Source organism: Gekko japonicus, unplaced genomic scaffold, assembly GCF_001447785.1.
Source record: "Gekko japonicus isolate JY-2015 unplaced genomic scaffold, Gekko_japonicus_V1.1 scaffold1418, whole genome shotgun sequence".
Lineage (NCBI taxonomy): Eukaryota > Metazoa > Chordata > Lepidosauria > Squamata > Gekkonidae > Gekko > Gekko japonicus.
In genome coordinates this window covers 260,875-283,060 of record NW_015174318.1, presented here as the reverse complement: position 1 = coordinate 283,060, position 22,186 = coordinate 260,875, and the positions used below count along the sequence as shown (strand labels likewise).

The 22,186-nt window shown below is 40.6% G+C and overlaps 1 protein-coding gene across 4 annotated transcripts in view; it reads right to left on the bottom strand.

Moving 5' to 3' along the window:
• The window catches only part of APP (amyloid beta precursor protein), a 242,168-nt gene that overhangs the window by 29,287 nt on the left and 190,695 nt on the right, over positions 1-22,186 (bottom strand). For all 4 annotated transcript variants that reach the window (XM_015424206.1, XM_015424208.1, XM_015424207.1 and 1 more), the window contains 4 exons: positions 17,288-17,362; positions 14,506-14,664; positions 5,023-5,151; positions 1,427-1,526 (listed from right to left, as the gene is read on the bottom strand). In XM_015424206.1, the coding sequence (XP_015279692.1) occupies positions 1,427-1,526; positions 5,023-5,151; positions 14,506-14,664; positions 17,288-17,362 (463 nt within the window). The remainder of the gene's footprint in view (positions 1-1,426; positions 1,527-5,022; positions 5,152-14,505; positions 14,665-17,287; positions 17,363-22,186) is intronic.

Here is a 22,186-nt window from a genome sequence, read left to right as displayed (position 1 = left end):
AAGAGGAAAGTGTGGGAGAGGAAAATGGGATGCCCCTTGAAAGTCCCCTCACGTCATTTTCTAAACTGGAGTAGATGCTGCACATCGTGTGCCTATAGTTAGTCAAGACATGTGTGCAACATTTCATTATGTAGGCAGCAAAGCAGTGAAACAAAGTGGGAAGAAACCAAAGAATAAGTGTTATCAACGAAAACAAAGAAACAAGTTGTTTGCAATTCATTTGATAAACTGAAATGAGCAAACTGCCCCTGCTCCCAGTGCCATGCTCACCCATTCAGCTTTGCCCACCCCAAGATTTCCCATGGTTCAGCTACTATTTTTAAAGATCACCACCACCATTTACCATGCTTAAGAGAACCTGAAACCCCACACAAAACATTGCTTTTTAATTACTGTAACTGAACACTGAAAGAGTGAAAGAAAATTTGAGAAATGAATTATAAATAGCGTAAAATAACTGTTTTTACTCAACTTAAAGATTTCCAGCACTAACCATTAATAAACATTACAGTACACATGGAATGCTCAAGAAAGTTCTAGAAGGCTGTACTGACAAGGAAATAGCTCATTTTCATTCATAAAACAATTTGTAAGGTGCTACATTTTTTTACGATGGTGGAATAACTGTCTTTAATAATCATACACAGCTTCACTTTGAAAAACAGGATTACAGCCCTAATCTGAAGCATCTGGAATCCCGTTATTCCAGCAGTTATCATCACCCACCTGTCAGTAGGACAAACATTCTGAGAAAGCAGACAACAACTGCAGTGGGAGAGCAGGACAGGAAATTGCCAAGTGAGAACAATCTCACCATGTAAAAACCCTGTTGAAAATTCTGAAGACTACAAAGAGAACTTCTTATAATTCAAGTTAAATTTCCCAACTTCAGAGAAAATTGGCTCACTGTACTTTAGACTGTTGGTTTGTGAGAAGAGGCTTAAGTCAAGATATACCCTGCTCTTTCATTTACTCAGAATTTCTAAAAGTAGCACCCTTACTAAATGAGAATTCCCTTCTTGTTTGTCAGTTTTAAATACATAACATAAAATACAGCCAACTCCCCCCTTCTCCACTAGTTGCATAAAGAGAACAGAAAAGTATGAACCGAAGAACATTTTTTAAAGGGAGAAAAACAAAAAGAAAAAAGAAAAGGAAAAACAAATTCACATTAGCACTCTCATCTCTGCCTAAATTGGGAAAGATTTTCCAATAAAATATTGTAGTATTTCTTGTATACATTTTATTAAACTCTTCTTCCTCTTCCAGCACATTATTTTAATATAAAAGTTACTTTCTATCAACATCTTATTTAGCATCAACAAGCCAAATATGTTTTAATTCATTCACTCTTTCCGGAGATGAAAATTAACACACACACAAACCCCTGGCAGCTACACTTCTAGTGCAAAGTATAGCAACTTACCAACATCATCTTGGATCTCTTCAGCAACTGCTGGCACTTTGTAGAGGAGAGAAAGAGACTGGTTCATGCGCTCATATATCACACGTAGGTGTGTCATAACCTAAAGAGATGAAAAATCAGTTTGCAGTGATGATCTCTAATGCATGAAAGAAAATGTGATGAAGGATACAACTTTAAATGCATTTTAGAGCAAGAAAATTTGCACCCCCTGTCAACCTTATTGATCTGCAGCTGTGAATCCATTAAAAAGTCACAAAGCAATTCAGTTCTGTCATCTATGCATTGAAAGGATAAGGTTTTGTGGCAGGCATCTTCAATGTTATTCATTGTACCATCTCTGTCAAGGAGGATTAACTCACATTAAACAAGTAATGTCAGCATGAAGCATAAGATTATCAACAGACAAGTGCAGAATTTCTAACTCCTCCAGGGCCAAGGGTTTTTTACCATTCATGTAGCCAGTCAAGACAATATGACAGCAGATGTGCTGAGCAGAGAGGCAACGGAAGATCATGAGCATTATCACGTTCATTATTTACACTCAACATTCAAAGACTGGGGCCATCTCAAGATGGACCTCTTTGCGACATCAGTCAACTTCAAATGTATCTTGTTTCTGTTCCTGAGCAGTGTTAGACAGAGACTTTGTGGGGATTTATACCCTGCCCTTCACTTGGAGACTCAGAGCAGCTTACAAACTCCTTTCCCTTCCCCTCCTCACAACAGACACCCTTTCAGGTACCACCTGAGGGAGCTCTGACAGAAACTGTTCTTTCAAGAATAGCTCTGACAGAACTATGGCTTGCCCAAGGTTATCCAGCAGCTGCAAGTGGAGGAGTAGGGAATCAAACCTGGTTCTCCCAGATTAGGGTCCACACACTTAACCACTACACCAAATAATGCCATTTTTGCCTCAGAGATCAACTGAGAAGAGATCTGACAAAAATGCTGAGACAAAGCTTAAGGAACATCCTCTCTGTATGGTGGCAAAGAGAGGACTGAGAGAGGAGCACTATCCCCTCCTCTGTCACGTGACTGTTTTGGTAGGAAAGTACCCAGCTATCAGCTAGAAACAGAGGGGAGGGGGAGCACTCCAAAGACACTGAATCTTGTGGAAGCTTGAAAGTCTGTTCTCTGGGGCTGGCCTGCGCAGTCCCATGTGGGACTGCACAGAAGACATGATGATTAACATAGTATTGCCTTCAGTCTCCCTGGAATCTATTGCACATCAGCTACTTTGGGTGCCCCTAAATGCTAGTATTATGCTACTAATATATTTTTTAAAATGCTAACACTTTTCAAGGTTCTCTTACTCCTAAAGATCGGTACATTTGTTCCATGAAGGGAAAGACAGGCCCTTTCTGGTGAGATCCAAAGAAGGACCTAACAGAAATTGTAAGCCATAATGTTCTCAAAAGAAAAATAATTAATATGATTATGAAATAATATCCCTGCTCAGTCTATTAAGAGACAACTGAATTACTTACAGCGAGGCAGGACTCCTTGCTCCCCTTATTTCGCTATGTGTAATTACTCATGACGGGGCTCCAGAAACAGTATTAAGATGTAACTCTATCTCATGAAGACAGCATTGACGCTTGATAGCTTATACCCAAATATCTTGTTGGCCTCCAGAGTGCTTCTGGACTTTAATCTAGCTGTTCTACCACAATGTTCCCCCTAAGCTCCATAGTGTTGTGAGCAGAAATTCTACCTTGTGAGTGAAAAACCTAGTAGCATTAAAGTTGTGCACGAGTCTACATTTGACTATTGCACAAATTATTTTTTTAGATTACTTCCATAACCTTGTAAAAATCTCAGAATAAATTATTTTAAATTATATTTATACTATATTTTAAGAATAATTTAAACATTATAAGAGAAAAGAGAATCAAGTCAAATTTCACCCACCCCTTTCCACTATATTGGTAGACCTGGCCTCCGGAGAATAGGTCTACCCACCCCAGTCCACTATATTGGTAGACCTGGTCTAGACCGCTGCCCTGTGCTGAGCCTTAGAAAACATGCCAGCACTGGGGGGGGTGGGGTTACTACTTTGGGTTCTTTAGTGAAACGTGACAACCAGCATTACAGGTCAAGTATAATAGAGGCAGAACAATCACTGTCAGAATCCTGCCTAACCTAACACAGAGGAAATAGCTTAAATGTTATCAACCTGCTCACTTATTTATTCAAATATTTATATCCCACTTTTCCCTGTGATTCAAGGAAGGTTACAAATCATCCTGAAAAGAATAATAAGGGTGTGCCAAAAAAAATATATCTGGATCCATTGTAGCCTATGGGGACCATTATAGTCAATGGGCTTCATATGCTATAATGGAGAATCGATCTGTGTGTATCTGGGGCTCTGGGGGACTGTTTTTTTTTTTAGGTAGAGGCACCAAATTTGCGGCATAGCTGCTGGTGCTTCTCCTCAGCCCCTCCCACATGTTTCAAAAAGACTGGACCAGGAGGTTCAATTCTATGGGCCCCAGAAGGAGGTGCCCTCATCCTCCATTGTTTCCAATGGAGAGAAAAAATGCCTTGTGGGCTGAAGCAGAAACCCCTGCACTGCCTGTTAACATTTTGAGCATCAGCACCCCCTAGCGCAGCTTAGAGGGAACTATGCCGCAGACCAACATGGCTACCCTCTGAAATTACCTACACTGCATTACTGGCTATATTTTTCTTTCTAAAAATACCCCTCAAAGGGAATATCTTATAAAATATAGGATATCTGAGAAACCTGTTCCAATTCATCAACAACTGGACTATGTATATATAAACAAATTTCGTCTAGAGCACGGTATAATGTAATCAATGCACAACATTTGAACTAAATATATAATAGTAATTATAACAGAAAAACCATTATGCCACGTTAACTGAAAGTGATGGAGTATTAAAGAGTTAGCAGACATCAACAGTAGGTGATATATACTCAACTTCATTTTTTTCTGTGAACCACTTACATTTTTCAAGAGCCTTGGGAGCTACCAGTCATAAAATGGCAGTTGTGCAAAAATTTCAGAGCAAGTCTGCAAATCTCTGCTGGGGAAACTTTCCCTCCATTGTTTCCCCAAAGCAAACCAAAAACTTGCCCTGCATGGAAAAACTGGTTACCTCTATGTTTTGCAGTTTGCAGCTGTGGCAAAAAGCCAGTTGCACGCTCCTTTATTATTCACAGCAAGGGTGTATGTGTGAAGGAGGAGGAGGAGGAGAGGCAGATCGGAAATGGTGCTGGTGCCATCACATCCAGAACAAAGATATGTGCCTTCTTTTCTCTTAGCACAAAATAAAAGGAGAAGAGAAGCTGCTACTGTAGCTTTAAGAGAAGAAAGCAATTACAGTAGCACTGAACAGGGGAACAGAACTACGTTTAACTGATCTTTATATGAAAACACTAGACTTAGAAAGTTTTATTTTTAGCCTTCTCCTTTATGCTTTCAGTGTTATAGAACTCAAGCATCATTTAAAAATTATTTTGAAAAAAAACTTTTCTACCTGAATAGTAACACAGATTTACTAATTGCAGTAATTAGCATTCATCCAATATTAAAAATGAAGGCTCATTTGTTTGATAAGTATGTTACCTGAGATCTGATTTGGGCAGCTTTCTTTGGATCCACCATCCGGACATGCTCAAAGTGTTTGATCGTGTGCTGCCTGTCTTTTTGCTCAGCACGCACATATTTCTTCAGCATGTTAAACACATGCCGAGGCTGTGGAGAGGCAGAAAAAATACACTACATGTATAACTCAGAGAGTTCACAGCACAATGTTATATACTGTCATTGTTACAGAGGTACCTCCAGATCCTACTTTCAGCTTTGAGCATTAAGAACTAGGATTTTTCCTAGTAGGAATTCAGAGTTCTTCAAAGCATCAGCACAGTGGTATCTGTGAAAGCTGTTTTAAAAATGGTTCAAGGAAAGTGGAGATTTACGTGGATTTTTTCAGCATACTTTTCTTTTTTTAGAGGAGGAAAACAAGCTTAAAATGGATTACAAACCAGAAAGATATTGCTAGCTCAAGGACTGGGCTCAGTGGTAGAGTACATGCTTTACTTATAGCAAGTCTCAGATTCAATCCTTTGCATCTCCTTGGTAGCAGGGACAAGGAATCTTTGGCCATGAGACACTGGAGAACTGCTGCCAAAGAGAACAAACTAAACAATGGTTGGTCAGTCTACAGAAATGTCATATGGTTCTTTAGGGGAAGGAATCGTGGGATCAGTAGCAGATGCAGAAAGTACCAGGTTCATAAGAACATAAGAGACACCAATGTTGGATCAGGCCAAAGGCCCATCCAGTCCAACACTCTGTATCACACAGTGGCCAGAAATACCAGGTGCCATGAGGAGGTCCAGCAGTGGGGCCAGGACATTAGAAGCCCTCCCACTGTTGACCCCTCCCCCCAAGCACCAAGATGACAGAGCATCACTTGACCCAGAGTCCCTATCTATACCTTGTGGCTAATAGCCACTGATGGACCTCTGCTCCATATGCTTATCTAATTCCCTTTTGAAGCCGTCCATGCTTGTAGCCGTCACCACTTCCTGTGGCAGTGAATTCCATGTGTTAATCACTCTTTGGGGGAAGAAGTACTTCCTTTTATCCGTTCTAACCCGACCGCTCAGCAATTTCATGGAGTGCCCACGAGTTCTTGTATTGTGAGAAAGGGAGAAAAGTACCTTTCTCTACCTGCTCTTTCCCATGCAGTTCCCACCAGTTCAGTCACCTGTGTCTACAGTTAAAAGGTGGCAAGACTGAAAAAGGACTTTGCCCAAGGGTTCTACACTGTTCAGTGGTCTGATTATACAAGGCTTCATGTGTCTGTTTATTTACTTCATTTATACTCCATCTTTCTCCTCAATGGGGACTCACAGTGGCTTACATCATTCTCCCCATTTTCTAAGTTAGTGAAAAAAGCTATACTAAATTTGAAGTATGGAATTAGTGATTCAGTTAGTGGAATTAGTGATACTAGGTTTGAAGTATGGATTGATGATTAGTGGTTTATGTAATACAGCTCCTGTAAGGAGGCTTCTAGAAAATACTTCATGCTGCAGCTTTTATCATATAGTGTGCCATTTTTGTGACATAACACTACATGGTTGAAGCAATTTGCTCTGCACCAGTACAAATGTTTGTGCTGGAATGGAGAAAATCACCCTGACAATCTGACAAGCCATGTAGTATATGGATCTGGCCTACTACAATTTTGTTGCATTAAATGATACAACAGAGAAAGCCCTGGGCCTCAATGCTTCAGCAAAAACAGAAAAATAGATCTAGATGTTTTTGAGAAAAGCAACTTTTCAGTTAATGCTGTGTCACAGTGAACATGAAAAGTACTTCAGTTAATTAGCTTTGTTTTACATGGGCAATTTCCTGTTAGGAACATTATTCTATGGAAGCAAATGAGAGAGAGAGAGTGTATATGTCTATGACATGACCTACATTGACTAAAATTGGAGCTATTCAAGTCCTCTAGAATTTTCATATGTCCAAGTTCCTCCATAGAAGTGTCACTCTTGTAAATAACTGCCTTGCCCTTTTGGATCATACAGCTGCACTATATTTATATCCTGCTTTTCTAACATGAAATCTTTGGACGAGCCTTGTAATATTTTAAAAATTCAGTCTTAACTATTTCACTCCCGTCTCCAACATATTAGTTCCAACTACTGAATAAATGCTGTTATTCTTTCCTCCTGTGACAAGAGCTCTTTAATGTCCTGAGAGGAGGAACTTGGTGCTGCTCCACCCCTGACTGTGGAATGGCAATTGAAGGCTCCTGCTAAGAATCTCTGCCACTCTCTATCCATTTCTACTAAGACTTAACCCTGATATGCTTGGGACTGTAGTAACCCAGTGGTTCTTTAACCCACTATCGTCCACCAAATACATATAATTGAATGCTACAAATAGCTAACTAGGTCATAAGCTTAGTTTATATATTTATAATATAGGCATACTGTATACAGATCTGTAGAGAGCCTTGTACCATATAGCCATCAGCCAACTCCTTAATATTACATTTCATATTAGTAAACTGCTTGAGCCCCAAGTCCTCAAAATTTGAGATATTCAAGCACTGATGCAGTGAAAAACACTCCCAGTTAAGTATGAGAATGGTATAAACCATTGCAAGTAGGAAGAATGGGGTGCCTAAAATACTACAACTCCAAATGACTGAAGAGATGTTGAACAAATATATTACAACAAGTGGGAATCTGGAATGACTTGCAGGAGGCATCTCACCCCCCCACACCACTATTTCCTCTTTCTCTTTCATAAGAACATAAGAGAAGCCAATGTTGGATCAGGCCAATGGCCCATCCAGTCCAACACTCTGTCAAACAGTGGCCAAAAATACCAGGTACCATCAGGAAGTGCAGCAGTGGGGTCAGGACATTAGAAGCCCTCCCACTATTGCCGCCCACCCAAGCATCATGAATACAGTGCTTCACTTGCCCCAAACTGAAAGTTTTTATCTATACCTTGTGGCTAATAGCCACTGATGGACCTCTGCTCCATGTTTATCTAATTCCCTCTTGAAGCTGTCCATGCTTGAAGCCGCCACCACCTCCTGTGGCAGTGAATTCCGTGTGTTAATCACTCTTTGTGTGAAGAAGCACTTCCTTTTATCTGTTCTAACCTGACTGCTCAGCAATTTCATTGAATGCCCACAAGTTCTTGTATTGTGAGAAAAGGAGAAAAGTACTTCTTTCTCTACCTGCTCTATCCCATGCATAATCTTATAAACCTCGACCATGTCACCCCTCAGCCATCATTTCTTCAAGCTAAAGAGCCCCAAGCGTTTTAACCTTTCTTCATAGGGAAAGTGTTCCACCCCTTTTATCATTCTAGTTGCCCTTTTCTGCACTTTTTACAATGCTATACTATCCTTTTTTGAGCTGGAAACACATTACAGCTAGACGTATCTGAAGAAGTGAGAAGTGACTCGTGAAAGCTCATACTCTGCCACATATTTTGTTATACTTTAAGGTGCTACTGGATTCTTGCTCTGTTCTTGTTCAAATGCAGATAAAAAAGAGAAGATGAATTTGGAATGGTTGTAGCAGTCTATCAGACTAGACTCTTGAGGTGTCTAACCAGAAAGCAGACAGATGCCAAACAGTGTGGTAACTTTTGGCAGACCAATGTTACTGGATCAGCTCTTCAGAACAGAGTTTTCTCAACACTTACTTCAGGCAGGATGCAGAAGCACTCCAAGCTCAGACACAGAAATATCACCTTTTTTTTTTGGCTCCCCAATGGGGAATTTTTTATTGCATTTTTATTAAAACTACAAGCTATAACAGAAATAAGGGAGGGGACTACATTTAGGGGATAAAGAAAAGATACCCACTACTGACTAAAAGCCCAAGAGAGGAGATCTTCTAATCATCTTGAATACACATCTAGTCTTAATCATATTAATCTCATTACAAACTGAGTCACATATTCTGCTAACTTTTCCCACATCTTAAATTTAACTGATATAAGGAAATACCCCAAAGCATCTCAATTCAAAATTTTTCAAAGGCACAATTCAGAGTCCTTCAGCCTTCACTTCGTCTTGTCCAGTCTCTTCCGCAACTTATAAGGACTTTTAAGAGCTGCTGCCCTTTTCTCTGACAGAGAGTCCTCTCCGGAAGAACCCGAGTCCAGCTCGCCACTGGACTTGCTGTCCCCTTCTTTTTCTTCCTTCTCTGGCCCTCCCAGCTGGACTCTTAGAAATTCTCTTGCTTTCAGAACAGAGTCAATCTTTTCTTTTTTATCCTTGATTTTGAAGGTGATGCCTTCTGGAATTAACCATCTATATCCAATTGAATTTGTTTAAAGAAAAAGAACAAGGTCTTTGTATTTCTTTCTCCGCTGTCTTATTTCAAATGGAATATCCTTCAGTACTCTGATAACACTCTCCCCCGCTCTCAGGGGTTCTCCAGATACAGCTTTCAGGATTGCATCCCTTACATGCCTCTTTGAGAATCTTACGACAATTTCCCCAGGCAGATTATTTTTCTTTATGTATCCTGAATATGACCTGTAGGCCACATCCATTTCGCTTAACAAAAATTCCGCCTTCATCTCTGTCACTGGGGCCAGTATTTCACTCATAATTTCCTTCAGATTCTCTCCCTTAGTCTCTGATATGTCCTGAAAGCGAAGGATCATATTAGCCTTTCCCATTTGTAATTGTAGCAACTGCTCTTCTGTAGAGACTTGCTTCTTTTCCAGTTTTTGTACTTTCTTCTTCACCTTTTGGGTAGTGGCGTCCACTTCTTTCACCTTCTCATTTGTTTGATTCATCATTTTCAGAGTCTCGCTTATCTGATTTTGTTGAGTGGTGATACACTGGGTCATTGATGTCATCTGCTCTTTAAGATTATTCATTTGGTCCAGCAGGTGGCGCATGGAGTCTGCCAAAGTCTTTGCTGGCTTGTTGGCTCCTTCCGGTTTTGGGCTTTCAGTTACTTTCGCTTTCAGATGCTTCTCTTTCTCCGTCCTCTTCCCCGCCATCTTTTTCGCTTTGTTTACTTTCGCAAACTTTTTGAAAGTCTCTGAATGTGTGCTTCAATGCTCACACTCGCCTTGGTAAGTACTCCTTAGCAGTTTTAACCGTTTATACTTCCGCTCCCCCCCAATCGCTCTAAAGTCTATGTGCTTGGGAGGCGTCCCTCCCCTGCTCGCCTTATCTTCTGTTCCGTGGGGTGGGGAGCGTCTTTTCTTTTTAATCAGTGCTTAAACGACTCACGTTCATAATCGGTCCATGGAACTCATTTTCACTCCATTTCTAACGCTCGATCTCCTACGCTTGCCCCAGTCAGCGTCACTTAGTCCATTCGGTCTCTCAGCACGAAGAATTGTCAGAGCGGAGAGGTGCCTCAATTCTCTGGCATTACGCCGTCGAAGAGGCAACCTCTCAAAAGCTCCATGGCCAGGGTCCCTTCAGCCAGGTCCCTGGGGGAGTAGTGAGCCTGCACACCCCCTCCTTCGGCTGGAGCGCAGCTTCACCCCCGGGAGGTCCGGGAGGTGAGACTGCTTGCGTGCCGCTATCGACCGGAAGCCCAGAAATATTACTTTTGATGCAAATGTTTCTAGATCTTAAAAACATTCAGATCCTCTTCAGATTAGCACAGGACAATGCTCAGTCTAATTACATACTTCTGCAACAGGGGTGCATCCAAGATTAATATACAAAGTAGATCTTCTGCATTCAGCAGGCTTGCTGCCCCATGCAACAAAACATATTTGACTTAACAGCAACCCATCAGTTGCTTTGCCTTTCTTCCCAAGCAACAGTTACGTAATCAACCTATTATTAAAACACTGGGCAGAAAGAAACATTTTAAATATGATGTCATTTTGCATCTCTTAGTCTTTGGAACTGATGACTACAGCTCCTTTAAGCAATGATTAAATAAGTATAGCTATGGAACAAATTTTGGATTTTAACAATGAATATGGGGTTTACAAGCACTAAATGTTTCTCCTGTTCAAGATATATCACTTGTGTGTGTGTGTGTGTGGGAGCAAACTATACAAAAGAAATCATTACTCATAAACACCAGCAGGGGCTGTCTGAGCTTCAGAAAATAATTTTCCAAGATGTCAAAAAGGGGGGGGGGGGATGACAAAATAATATTTTCACCTATCTTTAGTTATCTATCAGAAGACAAACTGATATTTGCAATTTCAATTTTATTGTATAAATGTTGTTAATTATTTACTCATAAATGCTGAAGGCTACCCTAAATTATTGAACACCAATTGACAAATTACTAGCCAGTATCACCTCAAACTCCTCCACATTTCAAAACCATCTCATTATAATAAGAATGCTACATTATGCAATCGAGAAAATAAGAACCTTTGATTAGCTACCAGGTTTATTTAATTATGGGAAGGGCAACAATTTCATGGTTCACTTACAGAGGAAGTGGAAGTGTGAAGAATACATCCATCCATCCATGTAATTAACTGTAGATGGCATAGGCTGATAAACTGCAAAATTCAGCTACCTTCACAGAATATTCTCTCCAGACTACATTCTAAAATTAACAGTAATACGTTCCCCCCCCCAGAATGTGCTAACATTTATGCAGCTCTGTATATTCTTTTATATGTAGACTGAAAGTTTGTATTTCTTTTGAAAATGCAATACAACATCTAAACTTATGATTTTCTTCTTTTTTACATCACAAAACCTTTTTCTTCCGATTAATATTTGTGCTGCTGGGATTTGCCTGCAACACTGGCAGTTTGTATCTTGTGACATAGCCAGTACAGTTGTTAGACTGCACAAATTGTTGGTTAGACCACTATTTCATTTTTACTGCATCCCAACCAGCTGTAGCTCTTGTTCCAAAATGAGGCAGTTTATAGTAGAACCACTGTAGAATGATGTTTTTTCAGAGATACAGATGCACAAGACCAATTTTCAAGTTATTTGTGGTAAACAACAAGATGTAGTTAGGTCTCAATTAAATACTCTCAGCATTCTACATCAGTCCCCAATAAGGCATATTTGACACAATGGTCACCTCGAGACTAGACTACTGTAACGCTCTCTACATGGGGCTGCCTTTGTCGCAGATCCAGAAGCTACAGCTAGTGCAGAATGCCGCGGCCAGGCTGTTGATGGGTCTCCCTAGATGGGAGCACATCCCACCTGTGCTGAGGACACTGCACTGGCTGCCAATAGCATACCGAGTCCACTTCAAGGTGTTGGTTCTTACCTTTAAAACCCTATATGGCCGGGGTCCAACATACCTACGGGACCACCTTTCCCCGTATATACCCCAGAGAGCACTACGGTCTGGGTCTCAAAATCAGTTGACCCTCCCTGGCCTGAGGGAGGCCAAGCTAGCTGCTACTAGGGCCGGGGCCTTTTCAGTGGAGGCCCCTACCTGGTGGAATGAGCTCCCGGAGGAGATCAGGGCCCTGCGGGACCTTTCGCAATTGTGCAGGGCCTGTAAGATGGAGCACTTCCACCAGGCATATAATTAGGGGCTGCCGCCACAGTGCAAGGCCCGCAAAGTCATCACTGAGCAGCTGCCATAAGAGTGACGAGCAGAATAACATCTAAGCACTTTTATGCTTGAAGCTTGAAATCCATCTGAAAGCATTCCTTCTGATTGAATTTTAACTGCCGCCAGCACTTTGTAATGTATTATTTTTAACTGTTATGTTTTAATTTGTATTATGTATGTTTTTATCATGTATTTATGTTATGGAAGCCGCCCTGAGCCTGCTTTGCGGGGAAGGCGGGGTATAAATCTGACAATAAATAAATAAATATTGCCTTAACTATGTTTTTCTCCCCCAGAGCTGAACCCAAACAAACGGTACCATATAAACTATGCTTGATATTCCTTGAATCTGTTAAACATCTTAATTATGCTAACTGGCTGCTTACCTTCTATCTCTATGTGGTCTGATGGTTTTCATTTCATTGTGTCTGATGAAGCTCACACCTTGAATAAAACTTTGTTCTGCTGCTTCAGACCAACATGGCTACCCAACCAGATTCTCTCTTCTTGTAGGAATGACACATGCACTTTTGTATAACTTGGGTTTAGGCTTCTCCAAGTCAGGGTAACTATTCTGCCAGGCCTTTGGCTGAGGCAGTGGGCACCCATACATGGCCTCCCTGAGGTTGCTGTCATCTACCCACTGATAACTGGCCACTGATAATCTATATCAACAGGCCAAAACCCATTATAGCCAGCTGAATTTTTGCTTTTAAGTTGTAACTACCAATTTTAATGATTTGTATTGCATTGTTTTTTATATTTTAAATTTTGATTGTATTTATTACAAATGATGTTATCCACCCTGAGCCCATTCGCGGGATGGGTGGGATATAAATGCAAATAATAAATAAATAATATGATCCTCCCAGCATTTTTTCTTTGTTTTTGAATTCATAAGACTGTCACTGACATTATAAACTGCAACTGAGAGATGCTATAATGCTGAGTAAAATGATTTATTCAAAGTTGTACCCTATAATTAGCTACTAGCTTTGAGAAGTCGACAAATACTGTATACTCCACTGTTCCCAACTGCTTTCAGAAAGGCAGACAGTTTTTCTTCAAAAGTAAAAATTGTTGTCTAATGTTTGATGTAGTCTGCCACACATTCATCTAACATTGAAACTGGTATTCAGATTTTGTTGACACAATGTATTCTCCTCATATACCTTCTTATTTTTGCCGGTACTGCATGTCTTCTGAGACTGTGTAGTGATTGTCCAAACATGAAACGTACCCAGATTTATCATCTACATTTTTCTCTGCTGCTTGATGTTATTGTGAGTGAGAACTGCCCAATTCACTTTTTTTTGCCATATCTGCCTATAGATACGCAACCTGTCATTCCTGGGTACAATTCTCTAAAACCTGTATGTAGATTCTAGAAAGCAACATACCAAAAACAGAACTGAGTCATAAGTAGGGGGTGTGCAAAAAGAAAAAAGAAAAAAAAGAGGTGATTTTCAGTTCAGTTCTATTGGACTCAAATTTTTGGTAATTCTGAAAAAAACCGGATCCCAATACCAATAGACCCAAGAAGAAATACCAATTTTTTTAAAAAAGCCCCAGCCAAGGAAGTGTGGAGCTCTCAGCTCCCCCCACCCCAGCTGATCCTCTCTTGCAGTAAGACAAGTACAGCTGGACCGGCAGTAGCTGAGAGCTCTGTGCCACCTCAGCCAATCCTGGGATGGCTCCTCTTGCATCTTGGTTTAAACCAAGCTGCAAGAGGAGCCCACCAGCCGTTTGGTATAGCTGAATATACCTGAATAAAAGCTGGGGGGGGAATAAGCTTTATTCGGGCTCAGCTATGCCAGTAGCTGATCTGATCTGTATTTGGCTTTGGGTATTTTTTTCAGCTTGGTTTATGCTGGATGCACACCCCTAGTCAAGAGATATCACAGCCACATCTCAAAGAAACTGAAATTAGCCAGACAAAAACAAAAACATACAAACAAAGGAAGGAAGTTATTTTATGGCATACACTGAATCCTAGGCAACATACCAGGTATGCACTTCAGATTCTGCTTACCCTGGGAGGAACAGACTGCAGGGCTGTGACATAGTTTTCTAGAGCAACACGCCGACGGTCATTGAGCATTGCTTCAACTCGTGCCATGTGTGTCTCCACTAGCTGCTGTCTCTCATTTGCAGCTTGTTGCTCCAGAGATTCCACTTTCTCTTGGAAATGCTGTTACAAAAGGAAAATATGTATATATAAGCAAGCAAATGAAAATTAAATTAGCAGACACCGTAAACTAGCTGTCAACACAAAATGAACTATATTTAAGATGACTTTCACTTGCACAGACTTAATTGGGAGTGTTTTTGTCATACTGTTTGTTTGGGCTTTTGTTTGCTTTTTTGTTTTAAACTGTACACTGCCAACTTTTCCTATGGCCCTTTTTCAAGTCATGTCAGAAACTTACCTCCTTGTTGACCACTAAGATTGTGTCATAGGTGTCAATGAAGACCTACTGAAGGGAATTAGTTTTAACTTCATTCTCAGATTTTTGTCACCATAAAATGACTAGAATGTGTCTGACCAAGGAAACGAAAGGAAGTCCATAAGAGTATCTTGTACTTAAAATTTTAGAAAAAGTGTTCAATTCTTACAGTATTTCTGTTACAATATTTATTTCCATTTTTTAAAATCTAACCAATCCTTCTCCCTCCTGGCAATTAAGGCGTCAAAGAATCAGAAGAGTTGTTGAACTTTTTCTGTTTGTAGTCAGTTAATCTTATAACTTCAACCCAGATATCGAACAGGAATGTATCTGTACTTCCAGAGCTGGGCTAGGTCTTCTATACCCATGGTTAATATTTGACACCAGTTGTGGTACAGTATAGATAGCCAGTGGTTAGGGTCAGTCTATCTCTGTTGGGGAAGTCTTTCTGTGTTGAAGAAAGGCCTAGTGAAACAGAGTCATAGGATTCAACCCTATGTGTCCATGCACACAAAATGGAGTTACTAGAGCAAGACCTGACTTTTTTTAAAAAGGACTTAAATGTGACTAAACACACATTAATGCTGGGGAAATTTCTTATCCAGAAACTATCTTCCAAATTCAGCAACCATTACAGTGATGCTAGAATGAATCAGATGCATGGAACTCTAGAATCATATCTTTCCTTATATATAATGCTGTTTTGGTCGTGGACTCTTCCACACGCTCCCAAATCAGTTGGCTCGCTGGTGTGTCACTCAAATGGCGTCTCTACCCACTGGCTGCATTGCTGGCTGCGTTGCCACCATCCCGCCCACCAAAGCACTGCCCAGTGTCTCGCCCTCAATGTGCTCGGAGCGGGCAGGCGCTCATCAGGCCGAGCCCGATCCTGTTGGCGCTGCAGCAGACATCATTGGCCGAGCCTGCTGCAGGTACCTGCTCGGGCTGCGACCAAATGGGGGCCAGCATGCAGCTGGGGTGGAGGGTGGTGGAGGTGGCCCGGAGGCTACCAGACATGGCCGGGCGTGAAGTCAGTGGCAGGAACGTTCATCGCCCCTCGATTCCAGGCTCTGGGGAGGGGGGGAGAAAGGGGGGACTGGGGGGGCTCTGTCACGTCTTCCTAGGGCTCATTATATTCCTTCTACAATGGGCTTTGCTCCTAGTTTTGTTTATAAGACAAAAAGGCACATTTGACAAAAAAAGTTCAACTTCAGCAGAAAATATTGAAGTAGCCATAAGGATCCTTACAATGCAGTTCTATAGGAGCACACTATTATTAAGAACAATCATCCTTGTGAAAATATTTGTAATCTTGGGGGAGGGGGGGATTGAGATCAGACCTCTGACATTTTTATTGTATATCTTCCTCTACAACCCTGACAGTTGTGAATAAAGGCCCAGTAAAAACATTAGCATAAAGAACTACCAAGACTTTTAACTATTAAATATTGAGATACACATGAAGTGACTAGCATGCTTGTGCTATTATACTGTATAACATCCATTTAACTTAAGTACTAAACAGACAGTCCATTTGGCTTGTCTGCTTTCTCCCACTTGCATGCTCTGCTGAGAATGAAGAGCTAACTGCCATTTTGTATGATGTCTAAACTGGGTCCATTAACAAACTGTGATGTTTGTTTTTGTCTACACATCTCATTTGTGGGCAAGAATCAAAGCACGATATATTGACGTTTGCATGGTCTCAGCATAGTTCATGAGGCAAGAGGGAGAACCAAATAAACTCCCGCTGCCTGGTTTGCTCATGAACAGAATGCAGCCAACATGTAAAGTAATAACAGCTACTTTCAAGTGGTGATGATTCCTTGTTGTAGACTTACTGCCTCTGCCGATGCCACTACAGCACAGCATTCACACTGGGGCATTCTCTGTCCTTTCCCTTCCTGCACCCTTCCCCCCCAACTGTAACCAAAACGGAGAAACCGTAACCAAAAGGGAGAAGCTATATCTTGTTACTGTTATGATGTTGTAGCAATACAGCAATTACAAAGATCCAAAAAGCCCATCGGTGACAAGAGGGAATGGTGAGCAAAAGAAGATATTTAGAAAAAAATGGTGTTAATGTGGGTGTAGAGGTTTCAAAATCCAGTTTCCTGTTCACACAATCTTTCCCAGTCACACAGTCTGCACCAAAACGAGTTAGGGAATATCACAAGAAAGTGAGGGGAAACCTGGAAAGTGGACATTTGCATGTCATCATTTAAATTTTAAAAAAATCCAGTTTAGAAAGCAAGACACAACAAAATATGTGTGGAAGCAGCCAGTAATAACACTTCAGAATTCTCAAAATGCTCTAAAAAGTGCCCACAGATTTTGTTTTATGTTAAAATCCTAATGATCCTTTACCTGGATGACAGCCTTTTTATCAGCCTTCGGTAAATTCTTTGCTTGGTGTTCTGCTTCCTCCCATTCCCTCATGACCTGCCAAAACATACAGAAAACAAGGACATTTTATTATAATTATACATTTCCTTGAGAAGTTTTGTGGGGAATGGGCATAGGTTTAAAAAATGAAATGAATCTGATGACAAGCCTTTAAATGTATTATATTTTTGATTAATTTTAATATGATATGGTATGAGAAATGGTGCTTTAATTTCTTTTGTTTGATCATAAAAACGATCTTATGAAGACTCGACTGACAAAGCATCAATGGCTGAACTAAATTAAGATGAGATTTGAAAACCGCTTTCCATACCCACTGCTCTGCCATCACACAGTATGTTGGTTACTGTCTAAAACCAGAGTCTAAAAATAAATCAAATTTCATATGCACAGGTACTGAGGAAATAATTTGGAGATTATTCTAATGAGCGTACTGTACCACTGGAAGAGTTTTAATTCATCTTTCACTGATATGGATTTCACGCTGAGATCCAAGCGCACAACAACAAATAAAGAAAATGATAGGAGTACTAAAACTTTTACCCTACCATTAACCTTATGAATTTTGCATATATTTTTGTAATCAATTCTACATCATTAAATGTTCTGCCACAAAAGCCTTTGGAGCAGGGAACGAATAAAAACCGGGGGGGGGGGGGGGATACAGGATACAGTGAGCAGATTCTGCTAAAAATCAAAGTTCAAGGATTATCTCAACCAAAGCTCCATGGATTTAAGAAATTAACTTCCTCGTGCCCAAGAGTCTGTATCTGTTAAGACTCAACCTATGCTATCAATTCAGACATCCTGTCAATGGTTCCCCCCAAATCGTCATCTTTCTAAAGCATAGTGGCTTATATTAAGTATTTAAGCAATGGTCTAAATCCTTTCTTTATCAAGCTTCACTGTGACATTGATATCCCTCTAACTGCTTTACTTTACAGATGCAGGGTTTCCTGTTTCCTGTTTTTTATAAGTATAATCCTTCAACAAACAATGGATCTTTGTCTTATAAACCTACCTTCAAATTCAAAATCAAAGGCATTTGGTTGACACACATTGTGAAAGCTAGTTTTACTGCCAAGGTGATATAGCTATATTTCACTTGAGCAAATTTTCACAGTCTCTTATCTTCTCAAACCTTTAGGAATGAGTAAGGTGAGATTATAAAATGACACCTCACATGACTGGTCAGAGGACATGTATATTTGGAGATCAGGAGTTCAACTCTGGTGCTGGGATGATAAATGGTATGTGGAACCTGAACAGCATAATTATCTTTAAAAATAAAATGTCATGTAGCACCAGCCCAAGCTGGTTGTTTTAGAGGGCTATGCTTTTGCCATCAGTAAAATCTGAAAGGTCTGTTTATATTAAGTCATCAGAAAGACTCATCTGTTTTTGCCAAACACCATCAATATTAATCAGTACTACAAACCAAAGATACAATACTGCTTCCTTTTTTCAAGACACAGCAGCTTAGAGAAATTAAATGTACTTTAAAAACCTTAATATCTATTTAAAAACATGACAGGAACACAAAGAAATAACACTCAAATGAAAGAAATACCATTCATCACTAACATCCCATAGTTGGTTATAAAGCTATTCTCTTTCAATGAAAACACAAAGCTATCACAGCCACACAGATTTACAGTACTTGGCTGCTTCACGCCGTGAAAATGACAACTTTTGGACAGAGGTCTGAAGAACTGAGTCATTTCAAAGTCAAACAGTCCTTAGAATTCAGGACACACAGCATAATATAGATGTGTGTGGGGACAGAAACGTTGGAGAAGGGGAATAACAAAAATTTAATTTCCTATTAAGACAAATGCTAAATCATACCAATCTCACTCAATATCATATATGAAGCGTATAATAAACACAACTGATTTTTAGAATTATTATCGATACTACTTTAGACAATTTAAGAGAAAAGGCATATGGAGAAGGTCAAGAATATGACTATTTCATTTCAACAATCAAATAAATGTGCAAATCAACAGAGATATACAGCCAACACACCAGACCATTTTTCTTGGCACCCAGGGCCAAATATCCAAGCCACTGGCAGCACACTGCTGTAACCAGTGATGCAAGAAAAAAAACAATAACAGCTATTTGCATATTTCTGTCATCACCTCCCAGACCCATACCGTCACCAACAGAGTTCAAGATGAATCCCTGAGATGATGGAAGTGCCACTGAGCCTTGGTGTGTCTCATCTATTCCTCCACATTTTGTTTGCGAGCACAACTTATTCACCTCACATTTTCTTCAGCACTTGGGCTGAAAGAGTTTCCTTCTCACAAACTATATCTATGTTTTAATATGACTGCAGAGGATACAGATACTCTATCTCCCTCCACAGTCACTGCAGGTCTTGTCTTGTGAAGCAAATATTTGTGTCAGGCCAGAAAAACAACTTCTTAAAACAGCACACATTAGACTAGGGCAGAGAGCTATAAACCAAGGAGACTTCCTTGTTCAAAAAGCAGATGATTGAGAGAAAATCAGAGTTTGCAACAAAAAACAGCTACATATCTCCTGTGAAGGTAAGTTTTACTGATATGGGTCAACAACATCTGGAAGGGGCCAATCCTCTTTCCTCTCTTTCCAAGTCGTCAAACTATTTCACTCTGAAGACCTCAGGCAGAAAAATGGTCACAGCACTGATCAGAATTTAATCGATCCTGGACTTTCGGGCTTTGGTGCTTTAAAGATGGCCACGTCTTCTCACAGCTCTGAGAGACATGTGCCATGAATCAGAGGATAGGAGGGGGCACAATCTCTTGCGCTCCCCATGGACCCCTTGCAAAATGGGCTCCAAGCCAGGGGGCTTCTGGAGAGCCCTTCCTTCGGCCGACAGCCAATACAGGGGGGCTACTCTCTGCCCCGAAGGTCCTGCCCTGATTGGACTCAAAGTGCACGCTGGAACAAGCGTATGGAGGTTTGGCGATTTAACTCTGCCCAGCGAGATCCCAGGGAGACCTGCTGGATCGTCCCAAAGACTGAAGAGTGAGTTAAAGTTGAAGCGAGACATCGAAGCCCTGATGTGAAGCCCCCCAATACAAGCGGGAGGGAGGAGGGAATGCCCTACCCCCTAAATGATCTAATGAAGTGGAAACACGATGGGGGGGACTGAGCATGCAGTGGTATGGATTATAACAGAAAGACTAGAGCAGAGAACTTTTTCAAAAATAAGCATTTACAGACCTTGGAAACTTTGGTAACTTTGTTCGGTAAATGTAAATATCCCCCCAAGATGGTGATCAGAGACTTTGAGGAAGGCGGGACTCAAGCTTCCTTCAGGAAGAAGGAGATCGAAGTGTTAGGTCAGGTGACCTAATCATAGACTCTTCCTACAGCTCAAAATCACCCGCCCTCTGATGGCTAAAGCAGTGTACTGGACGGAACCGGCTCTAAAGGTGGCTGTATTTTTAAAGGGACAGTGTCTACACCAAGAAGGAGTGAATCTTTGATCACAGAGGAAATTAAGACTGTATGGAGACTCAAAAGCTAGCTTATTTTGGATGGTTGCAGGCAGACTAAAATGCGATTTAGCAGCAAAGGGTTTGGCCACCCTTGCTTCATAAAATCTGCCTACAAAGTGAACGGTCGGATTCTCCCACTAGCGTGTGCTGGAAGCATCAAAAGGAAGGACCTCTATGATCTACGATAAGCAAGAAAGCGAATGAAAATCCTGAAGAAAGCGGTATTAATTGGCCAGAGCCTGTTATATTGAAGCTGATAGCAAAAGAAGATTTAACAGAGAAAGAAAAGGATAAATCTGTGTGATTGTATAGACCGAGGGAACCTTGGCTCCACAACATTATATCTGTGTGTGTGTGGGGGGGAAGCGTAGGAAGATGCCGAATTCTCTCAAGGTCTATATCCTTGCTAATTAGCTATGGAATTACTATCTGTCTAGCCTGATAAGCGAATTACGACAACTGAAGCGATGATTGATGATGCTCCTCATGTCGTAAAATAATTGTTAAGAGTAATAAGTCTTTTCTTAAGCAATTTGTAACCTCCAACACTTGGGGTTCTAGTACCTTCTTTTTTCTTTCTCCTTTAGTATGTAGTCTCCCCCCCCCCTTTTCATGTAGTAATTTTGTAGTTTTTTAGAAATGCAAAAAAAAAAAAAAAAACCCTTTGGGGGGTTATATATAAAAAAGAATTTAATAGATCCTGGAACAATCAGAAAGTGGCAACTGGGGTGTTTTTTAAAATTTTTATTTTGCTTTTTAAACTAAATGGCCAAAAATCTCATACTTTCTCATACTTTCTAAAAAAATGGCATGGAAATAAGCTAAAGGTAGGAAAATAGCCTTCAGAATTTGCTCCCTTGAGCACCGTCATGTTAATGCCAGTCATAAAAGGTAAGGTTCTTTTATACTTGCCATGGGAAGACTCTTTGGGCCCATGTGCATTAATAAGTTCCCAACTCAAATAATTCAGTAATGCTGATCACTGTCAAAAACCCACCTTGGGTCTGTGCGTTCTCACATGTGTGTTGCGTGATTGTCTGTATGTAAAAGCGTGTTTCTCTTTGTGCCACCCCAAATTATAAAACCCAGCATATCACATAATCAGTATCTTGCGGAATCCTGGTAAGGCTGTCTCTGAGCAAGTACAAAGAGCAGAGCTTTCCAACTACTTTATCCCCCCCCCCGGTGCATACATGCTCCTAGTGTGTATGAGCAGTCTAGGCATGTGGGTAGGATTTGAATCACAGTCTGCTTTCATAAACAGGAAATAAATGTTATTACTAAAGATTAAACTAGAGTACATACAAGGAAAACAGCAACCTATCTCTCTGACTACACAACAATTACCACTAGGGCATCTGTG